The 12,987-nt window shown below is 37.9% G+C and overlaps 1 protein-coding gene across 8 annotated transcripts in view; it reads right to left on the bottom strand.

The window, feature by feature from the left end:
• The window catches only part of LOC134663788 (neural-cadherin), a 440,784-nt gene that overhangs the window by 30,042 nt on the left and 397,755 nt on the right, over positions 1 to 12,987 (bottom strand). For all 8 annotated transcript variants that reach the window (XM_063520278.1, XM_063520277.1, XM_063520279.1 and 5 more), the window contains exon 14: positions 4,078 to 4,193. In XM_063520278.1, coding sequence (XP_063376348.1) covers positions 4,078 to 4,193 — 116 coding nt within the window. The remainder of the gene's footprint in view (positions 1 to 4,077; positions 4,194 to 12,987) is intronic.

The following is a 12,987-nucleotide window of genomic DNA, read 5'->3' as shown; positions in this document are numbered from 1 at the left end:
ATGATAATGTCCTGGACAAAAAGTAGGCGACATACTACTTTATTTTGTCTGTAGCATAAGAGTACTATTTACTATTTTAAATAGAAAAGTTTAAGTAATTCCATTAGTACGAATTGGATTTCTGTGCCACTTTTTACCTCGTCACAGTGTCGATATTATGAGATCTTTAATGACTTATCAGCCACGAAATGTATATGTATGTTACGGGCAACTTGATTAACCGGGCAGTATAAATAATGGCCTGTCATTTGAATAATGCCCACTAGCTTCGGGCAAAGTGATAAATTATTGACCGAAAAATCGACCATATATGACTGACATTTGTCTGACACATATTATATTAGTAACTGAAAGTTATCCCTTCTCTATAAACGTACCCCGCCCGCAGCTTTGAATATGACCTAATATTAAAAAAAAACCGGGCAAGTGCGAGTCGGACTCGCGCACGAAGGGTTCCGTACCATAATGCAAAAAAAAAACAAAAAAAGCAAAAAAAAACGGTCACCCATCCAAGTACTGACCACTCCCGCGTTGCTTAACTTTGGTCAAAAATCACGTTTGTTGTATGGGAGCCCCATTTAAATCTTTATTTTATTCTGTTTTAAGTATTTGTTGTTAAGTATAGCGGCAACAGAAATACATCATCTGTGAAAATTTCAACTGTCTAGCTATCACGGTTCGTGAGATACAGCCTGGTGACAGACGGACGGACGGACGGACGGACGGACGGACGGACAGCGAAGTCTTAGTAATAGGGTCCCCTTTTACCCTTTGGGTACGGAACCCTAAAAAAGTCGTGATTGATCAATAAAAGCTTTGATTGGCTGAAATAAAATTCTTTATGTCAAAGTTCTTGCGCGGCATTTCAATATTTGACGTTCGTAACATGCGCGCAATACAATTTCAGTCGTTCGCCACACAATAACCGTGGAGTGATTTTTGAGCTCTAAAGCCCGTCCACGAAAAAAAGTGGTCGGTGTTACAACGACAAATTAGAAAAAAAACTAAGAAAAACAATTTCATGGGCTATTTAAATTAAAGTTTTATTAGTGTTCTTTAAAATTAATAAACCTCCTGTTTAACAAATTAACACTGGTAAAATGCCCTGACTTTGCTTCGGACTCCTTCCATCAATCTCTGTACATCACTTTCGGTCACCTTTTTACATGTCGTATCCCACATTCTTTTGAACTGTTGCTCATTTGTAGCAATTTTACCACTATTTTTCAATTTTCTTTTCATTATTGCCCAATAATGCTCTACCGGCCGGAGTTCTGGGCAGTTTGGTGGATTTGCTAATTTCGGTACAAAGGAGATATTATTTTCAGTGTACCATTCTAAAACAGATTTGGCATAATGTGAGGACGCTAAATCAGGCCAGAATATGACAGGCTCGGTGTGGTTTCTTATAAACGGCAATAAACGTTTTTTCAAACACTCTTTCGTGTAAATGGATTGGTTAATCGTACCCGTAGTAACAAACGATTTGCTTTTTTGACCACATGTACAGATGGCTTGCCAGACAAGGAATTTTTTTGCAAATTTATCAAGATTTTTTGTTGTAAATTTTTTATCGGCATTCCCTCTTTGATTTGCCACATAGAACTGCAAACCTGGTAATTGCTTAAAATCTGCTTTCACGTATGTTTCGTCGTCCATCAAAATACAACCAAACTTCGTCAAATATTTTGTATACAACTTTCGAGCCCGGGTTTTACATAATTTATCCTTTGTAGCATCGCGATTAGGAACTGTAGTTGCCTTGTACGATCGTAAACCTGCACGCTGCTTGATTTTTTGGACATACGATTTCGATACCTTACATTTTCTGGCGACGTCACGGACAGAGAGAGTTGGATTCTTCTTAAAATGCTCGATTACTTTTTTTGCCTTAGTTTTATCAGCAGGACCGCGTTTTCTACCCGAACCACCTTTTCTTGAAACAGACAATCTGGACTGATAATTAGCCAATACCTTTTGCACGGTTGACTTCGGAACTTTTAATAATTTGGCTAAGTTTCCTTGCGATATACCGACATTTTGGTTGTAGGTGTACACGATCTTTTTTCGGATGTCCAGTTGGCTAGACGACATTTTATAAATGTTACGAATTTATAAACTCCAAATAGCCCTAAACGATAGTTTATCCTTCCCGCTATTTAACAATCAAAGTGACAGATGTCAGTTGTCTTTTATTTTATATATTTTTTTTATTAAATGCTGACCACTTTTTATCGGGGACAGACCTTACTCTGAAATCTATAGCCTTTAATATTGATTGACAGTGTACAGCTGTGCGAGGTACGAGGTGGCACATAAATTCAATCCATTGCAAAGCAATTTACCTTTATGATTACATGTAATAATAACCAATGAATTGACCCGAGAAATACATAAGTATATCAACCTCAATCACAATAAAGCGTAAATTGACTTGCCGCAACAATTTTGTAGCCTCATTTTCACTTGACTACGGCAATTTAAAAATCCCTTAGTACTCGCTTTAGTACACTCTGTGTTTAAAGTCTGAAATAACTAGCGTCAAAATTATGCAGTAGGAATTCATTTTCTTGAACGATTTTTTTTATTTTCCGAGTTATATAAGTACATTGTTAATAGAGTTCAAAAAGGAGGCGGTTACACATTTAAGCCATAAATCCGTATTATTGAAAATGCGTGGCCAATGGAGATGATACGGGTGTATCGTCATTTATTTGTCTCGCCACCACGTTAAAGCCAGCAGTTTATCGCTGCTTGGCTGCAGAATAAATTAAAGTAACTAAATAAAATTTATTTAAGACCAACAAAGGATCAATTTCGCAGAATAGCAATAGCAGGTACTCAATTGTGTGTACCTATCCAATACCAATCCGAGCAGATCTGCACAATGTCCTAGCAACCTTTGAAATCAAGTTTTACTGCTTAACTCGGACGGTTCGTACTTTTTCAATATTAAGGTAAGATGGGTTAAGACAAACACTGGGGAAAAAGTAACACTTGAAGCGGATCCTCATACTGTTACTCTTGTCCCGAGTAAAATAAACTGTTTACACCCCATCTGACCTAATGACCTTATTACTGAAATATTTTGAATTGAATTAATTATTGTGATTGAAGTAAAATCTAATTCCCTTATTCCTAAACTTTACAAGTCTCAATTATTTAATATATCCCTTTCTTACTAAAACATTAAGTCAAAATGGCAGATTAAGATAAACGATTAATAGCTCATGATTATGTCTTATAGCGCGTTTATGAACAACGCCACATGACATCTTCTTGCATCGAATTTGACCGCTGTATTGGCGACTGACATACACATACACTTCATAATATTAAATATTTTGTCTGTCATTTTGGCTTATATATTTGTAAGAAACGGATAAAACATAAATTGATGAGGCTTGTAAAGTTTTATGAATAAGGGTTAAAAATCTTGAAAATTTAAATCAGTGTTATACTGATACTTAATATATCTTACCCTATTCAAATATTTTTGCTAAGATACAGCCTTTCGAAGTCGGAAAAATGGACTTTATTATAAATGGGTAAAAAGTGGTATAGGAGCATTCCACGGGCTGTCCCGTACAAACGCATTGTATTTCCTGTGTTGCGACTTTTTTCTCGGCATTTAAAGCAGGCGATTATTTTTCTGTTCATATTTTTGACCATTTGCCATAGAAAAGGAAACTCTTATACCTTTAAATCTTCAGAAACTTCGCGTTTGTACGGGACAACGGTAGACAATTTCATAGAATGCTCCTATAGTCGTCCTTCGATTACAGATGCTTAGTGTCTAATATTAACTTAATTAAACTTCACAACACCTTACGAACCGTCTCAGTTAAGAAGAAAGACCGTAGATTTATCGTACTAGTTGCATAATTCCCATTGCATACCGTTGGCATCAATAGTGTGGGCGATTACACAATGATTTTACGATTCTCAAGATATACTCGTACTTGTACTGGTTCAGCTGAGATGATGCACAAGGTAAGCGACGGAACTTACACGCCTGTAGTCGACATTTGATGTGATAATATAATATATGCATTGGAAATAGCTGAGTTGACATACCCGTTTCCTAGTCTCGTAGTCGAGTGCGCCCGCCACGTAGATCGCGCCGGTCATGTTCTTGACGGCGAACGCTCCGCCTATGTTCCCGCTCGTGATCTCGTATCGAATACGCGACGCTGCAACAAAATAAACACTCAACATCTGACGTCAAAGGCACTGCAAATATCAAATGCAAAATGTATTTTTAAAGTTTGCTTAAGAGATGGCAGCAAGTATTAAGTTAAATATTATAAACAGGTATCATTATATTGCGTATCAAAGTAAATTTACGTGTTAATACAAGAAGAAGAAAAAATCTAAAGGCGTATTGCGGTCGCGCTTGTCCCACATGATATGAAATAATAAAGCATCTCTTAATGACTAACTAATGTTATAAAAGTATCATGTCATTTTTTTGCACGATAAGCGCATTCATACTGCTGATGCAAAATTATAAATCTATAAATATGAGTGAAATGCTTCCCACCAGAGTAAATATATTTGCCTGCCGTACTCGTATTTATTTATTACTTTTTTAAATTCCGTCTTCTGGAAATCTTCGACAACCTGCTGCTTTTTTTTATAAACCGAGCCATGAAGTATGATCGGCCATTACACTTTTATAAAATGTTCGTAAAATTATCACAGGTATTAAACGGATTGCTACCTACAATGCTTCGCCGAATGTTTAAACAACGCCATGATATTTACATAGTTTTATTTGACTTTCTGCACACGAAAATGTATTCGGAAAACCGTGAATTAATCGGTAGTTAAACGACACTGGCGGAATAATTTCTAAATAAAAAGATACCTACATCAAAGGATAAAATACCAATAAAATTTCAAAGCATATGCATACCATCCAGATTACTAGTACGTAACTACTTCTTAAAGTCCGCTTTTCTTTATGGCAGATTTGTTAGAACGTCCGTTAAATAGACTTTGCCCAAAACACCTATATAGCGATTAACCCTCAAATACCTACCCTATATGGGTAGCTATACTAGCGAACTGCTCTCGTATTTAGGTATTGGATATTGAAGGAATGGGGTTTGTGGCAAATGGATTTTTAGGATTCGGATTTTAGGGTTCTACAAAATACGCTTCGTTGATCAGGTATTTTGTGCTTTAATATCAGATTATTTTCGTATTGTTTAATAAAATCTACAATGAAAACGGTACGAAATTTTAGTTGCTTCAAATCTTTACGTTATTACGCTAAATTTTAATATCTGTGGTGGTCTTTAGCTCATATTGAGAACAGAGAGGTATAGTAAGGAGGCTAGGCTTGTTTTCACAAGATATATGTACATATTAGATGCAAACTTGTCTTCAGACAGTACTGGAATTATTGATTTACTAATATTCTTGTTCTTTAGAAATACTCACTGATATTTGATTAAAAGGTGTTTAAAAGCTTTTGAAAGTTAAAACATATTTCGTCGCTTCGCACTGATAATGACAGCTCAATATGCCTACCTTTCAATTTGAAGAAAATTGCAGACCGGAGTTTTTAAATAAATTGAGAGGAAAAAGTAAATTTAAAATAACTCGATAGATTTACGACCGAGTGGCTGGGGATTATTTACCTACCGGCAGCAAATTGAAGTCATTAAAATTTGCCATCACAGTTTGACCACACAATAACGTAGGTAGGTAAGCAACTCTGTCAACGTCGATAAATAATTTTAAACATCAATGTTACCCTAATTAATTCTTGATTGCTAACTTCCGGAGCGCCCAGAGGGCTTACCGCGAATCACGTTCGACGTGTTGCATCCGTGTCACACTTACGTACGAATTTACAAGTGCGACAGAGAGGCAACACGTCGAACGTGGTTCGCGGTAGGCCCTCAGGTACTTATGCTTCAACTTTCGTGTGCGACTTGAAGTAGCCGGCCCGGCGCGGTGCACAGGCAACCCGTACGTTTTCCGTTTATCTTGGTTAAATAGTAATTGGATTTCCATTACTAGCAATGTTCTGGGTCCGAAGATAAGAGCTGCGCAAGTTCGAAGGGTCTGGGCCCGGCCATGATTGTCGGAATATTGCTTTCATTTCGGTCTTGGTCGTAATCTCAGGGAGTATTTTGTACGGGCTAGTTAATACTTGTAGGGCACGTAGGACGCCGACGGCGCGTTTTATCACCATGGCCGCACGGCCGGGCGTTACAAACATTAATGGCGTCGTAAGACTGTGATGAAGTAAGCTTAAATATATTATCATTAAGATTATATGTTTAATGTTTATGATGATTATGTTTGTTCTGGTTATATATTATTTTATATTAAATAATGCAAATAGCACTGCAAAAAATTATTTTTATTTCAAAATAATAACAGTGCGCGACAAATAATACCTATTTAGATATACCCAATGTAAAACAGTGTGTATTTTTTTGTTAATGTACAAAATGCATTATTTCTTTAGTGCTGTATTTGCTTGTTTTATAAATAAATATTTTTACACATTGTTTTACAGTTAAGTATATTTGAAACATTAAATGGTCAAAAGGTCAAAATGACACAATTCTGGCTGATGATAGCACGCTGCATGTTCATCCATTGAATACAGGTATTTTTATTAGGCGTTTTGCATTTATACTTCATTACTGCAACTCACAACAAACGCAACAAAGACCCCATTGTGGGTAATAAACTTGTTAATAAATAATTAACCGTAAGCTATATTATGTAGGTACCATGTTACTATGTGCGTCGCGCTTGTGTACGGCGTACATTACCGTTTGTATACGACTGGGGATAATTAACGCACAGTATTCTCAGCCTAATTGGCCTATAAAGAAGTGTGCCATTCGTTTCCGTTTGCGAATCTTTTTAGGGTTCCGTACCGTGACCAAAGTTAAGCAACGTCGGGAGTGGTCAGTACTTGGATGGGTGACCGTTTTTTTTTTTGTTTTTTTTTGTTTTTTTTTTTTGTATTATGGTACGGAACCCTTCGTGCGCGAGTCCGACTCGCACTTGCCCGGTTTTGAAATATATGTACATATTTGGACGTTTTGGAATGCTCCTTCTAAAATGTTTTCACACCATCTACCTATACGAAAATGCAAAAGTACATAAATCGCTATTTTAAAATGTTTATAAACAGAACAATAGAAAATTCTGCGGAAATAGTTGAGATTTGGTTCAGCAAAACATAAGGAGAACATTATTAGGAAACATAATATCCGTGTCATGCTTTTGATCTGATCTGTCCGAGGTGCTATAAATTTATGGTGGCCTATTTCCAAGCCCTTGTTGTTAGCAGACCGCCGCTGCGCCGTGATGTACCGTATTCTCTATAGCTTACGGCAATAAGATCGAAGTAAATCTTACACTGGGAACCCCACGTGACTCCTGGCAGCTTAATGACCGTTCTAATGGCCAACTATGAAAAGCCTTTTTGTCAGAACCCCTGTCAGCTCTTAGTCACCTATTAAATCCTGTGTATTATTACTCACGACCGCTATTAATATTCGCTGGTTAGAAAACACAGGCATTTTGTCGCTTGGAAGGTACAAATCACTCATTCGACGTAATATTTTATTCGACATTTTGACCCGGTATTCATACTAATTTATAATGTAACAAATACAAAGTATTTGTATTTGTTACATTATAAATTAGTATACAAACAAAGTAATACAAAGTATTTGTATTTGTTACATTATAAATTAGTATGAATACCGGGTAACTATGTAAATTTACACTGTTTAATTTTACTGAATAAATTTGACGAGTTGAGTGACTTATGAAATATGAGGTGCTTAATTATACAGTAAGGATAAGAAAATGTTAGACACATTGATGTTGTCTAGCCAAGGCAGAGTGATCAGACATGATTTACATTCAAAATTATTTCATTATGTTATTTAGTCTTTGTGTTACTAATTATCATAAATAAGCTAAAATTATAACTGTTATAATGATAAAAAAATATAGTAGTTTACTTACAGTATACTACCTTCCCTTACTATGAATCAAAAATACCTTATTCAAAGAAATAATTAAATGAGAAGGTAAATTTGAAGAATTTATTTGGCGGTAATGTCGCAAGGGTCCCAGATTGCCAAAAATCGACGACTTTTAATTATTGTCGTCGGTCGAACAGAATGAATGGGAGCCGTAAATTTCGCCGCGGGCATTTCAAAATATACGATTTTTCTTTCATGGAATCGAATACCTATTGAATAAAGCAAAGCCCCGCCGTAGCCACGCGGTAAATCATGGACTAGTGCCATTAAACTTAGATTGCCTCTTAAAGCAATTTTGTACTTACTGAGTTGTTGTAAAGCCCTGTTAACAATAGTTATAGTTCCTAATTAAAATAATTTTGTACATAAAAACCGTTTGTCTTTAAATACGTTATAGTATTGGTTGGTATACACGTTAAATTTATGCGAAGTAGTGTAATAAATGTAGTTGAAAATTTGTGTTATATTTAATATAATACTACGAGTATAAAATCTTACATGACATCATTATCCAGTGACAATCAAAAGGAACAGGACCATGACATAGTCAAATTCAAACTATCTTCTAAAGATGACCAGCGTAATACTTCCAACAATAAACAACCCAAACATTCTACAAATATTTTCTTCCTTAAAGGAAGTACGAGTATGTTTGGTTGAAGCTTGATGATATCGCGATAAATAAAGCTGATGTATATTCCAGCATGGGAGCTTTAGGTAACGCGGTTTATAAAGGATAACGAATCCTTTCAGAACGCCAGAGTTATTGCATTCTGATGCTAAGCGCGCTTACAAACAGAATATTGCTATTGGGATTGAATTTAACACCCCAGGCACAGCGCACAGACTAAAATAACAAAAAGTTTACGAAACAACATCCCTGAATATTACACTACAAGTTTTGTAGATGTTAAACTGCTTGTTATGTTCATTGGCTGTTTGAAAGTCTAGTTAACTTACAACTGAATTTAACTTTTTTTTTCATAAATAATTTAGATACCCTCGTCATCACACTGAATTTATTAGTAGAAGAGAGCCTAAACGCAATGCGGCTGACTTTATTATGAAGTCAGATAAGCAGCGACATGAAAAAGTAAAATGTTGGGATTTCCTGGGCCGTTTTCACGAACAAGCTCAACATCAAGGGAGTCGTTTGGAGGGCGGAAATTACAGGGAGATGGTCGGCGTGAGGTGAGCTTTACTAGAAGTGAGCCTTCGGTCAAATGTCACCGGCAATGAGCAACGTGACCTCGCCTTCCCAGACTTACTCATTTGTCTATGGAGAGTCGAAGAACTGCGGCGCATGAACACCTCACGCAGCTACGCCCACATGTCCTCAGCGCCACACACGCACGTCCGATAGCGATCGTTCACTCCGACAAAGACAAATAGTATTCTCGTCACTCGACTCGTTATAACTCTCACGGCTTATATGCTCAAGAAAATATTAAAGGCTTATACCGAACCCGCAAAGTTTCAAATCTTGAATAATTTATGACATTTGATGAAAGTCTTTAGTACAAAATACAAAGTAAACTTTCTTGCCATTGATCAACGATAGAAAGCGAAAAGATGAAATATGACTGTTTTTCTTTCTCTTTTTTATGGCTGTGTGTTCACTGAAATAACGAGTTACTTATTGTTGCAAAAATTTAAAGGTTAAAAATATAACCGATCTATTTATGTATAATCATTCCCCATAAAGCATCGATGCGATTCATCACACAAGTCTTCTAGTTATACGCAAAGAGTAAAAAGGGACACTTTTACTTTCTTTAAATGTCGCTCATACAGGACCCGAGCTTAACTATAATAAAAGTTTTACTTAGAGTGTCGAATGCCGAATACACGAGGGAACTAAAAGTTGCCTGATATTCAATACATCACTTCACTTAAGTTACCGTCGCAATGGCATTCGAGAAACATAACCGCTCGGTACTTGTTTAGAAGCAGAAGCCCCGCCCCGTGCCTAGTCTCGCGCACCCCGCGCTATGATGAAAAGCACAACACAATGTTCTATATTTTTCATAAGCGCGACATTTCCTCAAAACGAGTCCGTCGACTGAGTCTAGCATAAAAAGTTGCAGCATACGAGTCGCTCGCATTTCATTAGGCCAGAAATGAATGCGGAAAAATAAGCGGCGAGACTTTTTATGTAGTATAAAAAGGGCCTCGTAGACGTAAACGTCTAATATACGAAGGATGAGCGCGCAGTGAATACTCTCGTTATAAATTGGGAGACGGATAGAGCTGGCTCGAAATCTGGAAGGCGCAGAGGGTCATCTATCACCATTTATCCCAGTCCAAACAGACAATAAAAGATTGTCTCGAGCTCATTACGGAAGTATCGGAGCGACGAAGTCGCGGCTGCGCGGCGGGCAGCGGCCGCACCACGGTTAGTTAACTTGCGATTATTCGGGCCCGCCGCGCTCGCCCCCGACGCCCCGGCGACCTCCACCGCTTCACATCTAAGATTTGATCAAAATTTATTGTTCTTGGTCGCAGGCAAAACAGCTGTCAACTTCTGCAAACTCATCACGCGGTTAACTTAGAGATACAAATTATCAATTAATTAACGAGAAGGGTAGTCTTTGTTCAAATCTCGCTACTTAGTAGCGTTTCGTAAATAATGATTTTATATTCGCCCGTTCACTATAATATCAAAGAATAACCCATACAAGACAGGCACTGACAACTTGAGTAATTCCCATCACGTATGTATCACACTCCGTCCGTGTAAGTACATCATTTTTTGGAAGCCCGCCAAGCACCGGTGAAAAACGCCCGGTGCTTGTTTCAATTGCGTTATGCATATATGTTATGTTGCGTATGGATATATTTTGAACCTAAGCTTGTCGACTGAATCAACTTAATTTTAACTATACTTAAACTTGTAAGCTAACTAAAGTATAAAGAACTTCAACAACAATGCATCCTTTTGAAGTAAAAGTAAAAAGAATGTGAATAAGGGAACAAGTTACGTAACCTTAGAAATTATCACAGTCGAGTTCATTTTCTGACTACACTGAAAAGATACAAGCAATTTATCTTGGTAATCTGGGGAGGCTCTATATGGAGCCCACAAATTTAGCCTGGGATCGGAACATCACTCAAATCTTGTTAAAATTCTGAAGACAGGATTAGCGGGTCCCGTGTAAACAAGGTCCGTGTTATCGGGCGATCAGATGGCGCGCCGGCGGCGCCTCCCCATACATTATGCATGAGTAGTAGGTACCGGCAGCATCTTGCTACAAAAGGCACTAAGTAAAGGTAAATTTCTTCCCATTTCCCAGCTTACCTAATAATGCTGAAGATCCTGGGAATAAAAATTGTTTTACCCTTTTCCTACAGTCCGATGTTAAAAATAATTGAGATACTACGAAGACGTTCGATGTTGTTTTGCAGCTCTCGGAGCAGCGGCCGAGGCGGCCGCCAGCGGGCGAGTCGGAGTAGGAAACTAAAAGAAAAAACTGCGACGACGATAATAAAAAAAGAACAAACTTTAAAGTTCGAGTTTTTCTAGAAACTTCTAAGTGGTACCTATCTGATAAGATTACGTAAGATCCCTATCTTATAATAGCCATATTTTTGAATAGCAGAAGGTCTTGGGTATTAAAGGGTGGCCCGGAAAAAGTGTCAGTTTCCACGATTTTTTCCGTGAATTTTTATAAATTTCCTCAAAGTATTGAGAAGGAACAAAAACGATTATAAATAGATGGCATAGGGAAATAATATGAACTTTCTTGTTAATAAAATAAAAATAACACTTTAAACGCGTAGTTACTTTACGCAATCAATTTATAACTAAACTAGCAAAGCACTTTTAATCCTTGCATTTTCCTGGAAATCTGTACAGATCTCTCAGCGGACTTTAATAGCCCTCTAAAATGCCTTGGAGTAGCTGCGGGCTCATGCAGTCTTGTAATTTGTTCTCGGGGCAGGCGGGCGAGCAACGTATGCTCACCTCGTGAGGTTACGTGCTCGATTTACATTTAAAAAAGTGAACTCGAGTGATTAGTGCTCACTCGAGCTGCTCTTAAGTACCGTCTCTCCAGCCAATTGCGATTTCGTAATGGGGCTTTTTAGTTGCAACCTTTGTTCCCTGGCAGACGTAGTGAGGACGCAGTGAATACGTAACACATTTTTAATACTTTTTTACATATATAAACATAAAAAATTATAAATACGATAAATGAAAATGCAACTATAATGGCCTTTTTTAATATAAATATATCGACTACTATATAAAACCACTGGTGCCTGGTAAGTAGGTCCTAAATCACGAGAGATCGTGCATAGGGGCCTATTTAAATTCGAGGGAGATGTGTGAAGGAAGGCTCGGGTGATTTATGTAGCCGCAGGGGTCTGGTCCTTTGTAAAATAAAAGTTTAAATATGAGAGAGTCGGGCCCGGAGCGCGTCTGCAGGCTTCATATTCCAATCGGCCGGATATCACCCAAGTGAACCAATATCGGCCCAACTACTCATTCACAGTAAATATTTCTTATTTGATACCGTCATCTTAGTAAATGAGCTGTGGCCTGCAAGTAGGTATAATCTAACAAGAATACATATATGTGTCCAGCATTGTTACCCCGTCGGAATTCTCCCACTGTAACAATAAATCAATGAATAACGGCTAAGGTAACAAATAATACAGCGAGGGGTTGTTTCCCATTCAGCATAGTGAATGGGAAACAATTGGCGTTGGGTCGGCGGGCATGGTATCCGCGCTGGAGTAAACAATCGCCGGCGGCGGCGGCGGCGGCGGCGGCGTGCGAGTGTAGCAGCGCACGCCGAGCGAGCCGCCGGGCCCGGAGGGCGGCACTTGGCGCCTCTTGGCGCGCGGCGCGCGGCCCACGTCTCCTCGCTGAATAATTCACGATTATGGAAGTGTTGAGGAATGTGCGCAAACACTGTAATATTCGTTTAATATTTATATTATTACCGCACTC

The sequence above is a fragment of the Cydia fagiglandana genome, chromosome 4 (assembly GCF_963556715.1).
Source record: "Cydia fagiglandana chromosome 4, ilCydFagi1.1, whole genome shotgun sequence".
Lineage (NCBI taxonomy): Eukaryota > Metazoa > Arthropoda > Insecta > Lepidoptera > Tortricidae > Cydia > Cydia fagiglandana.
Note: the sequence above shows the minus strand (reverse complement) of the source record. Positions and strands in the feature narration are given on the sequence as shown.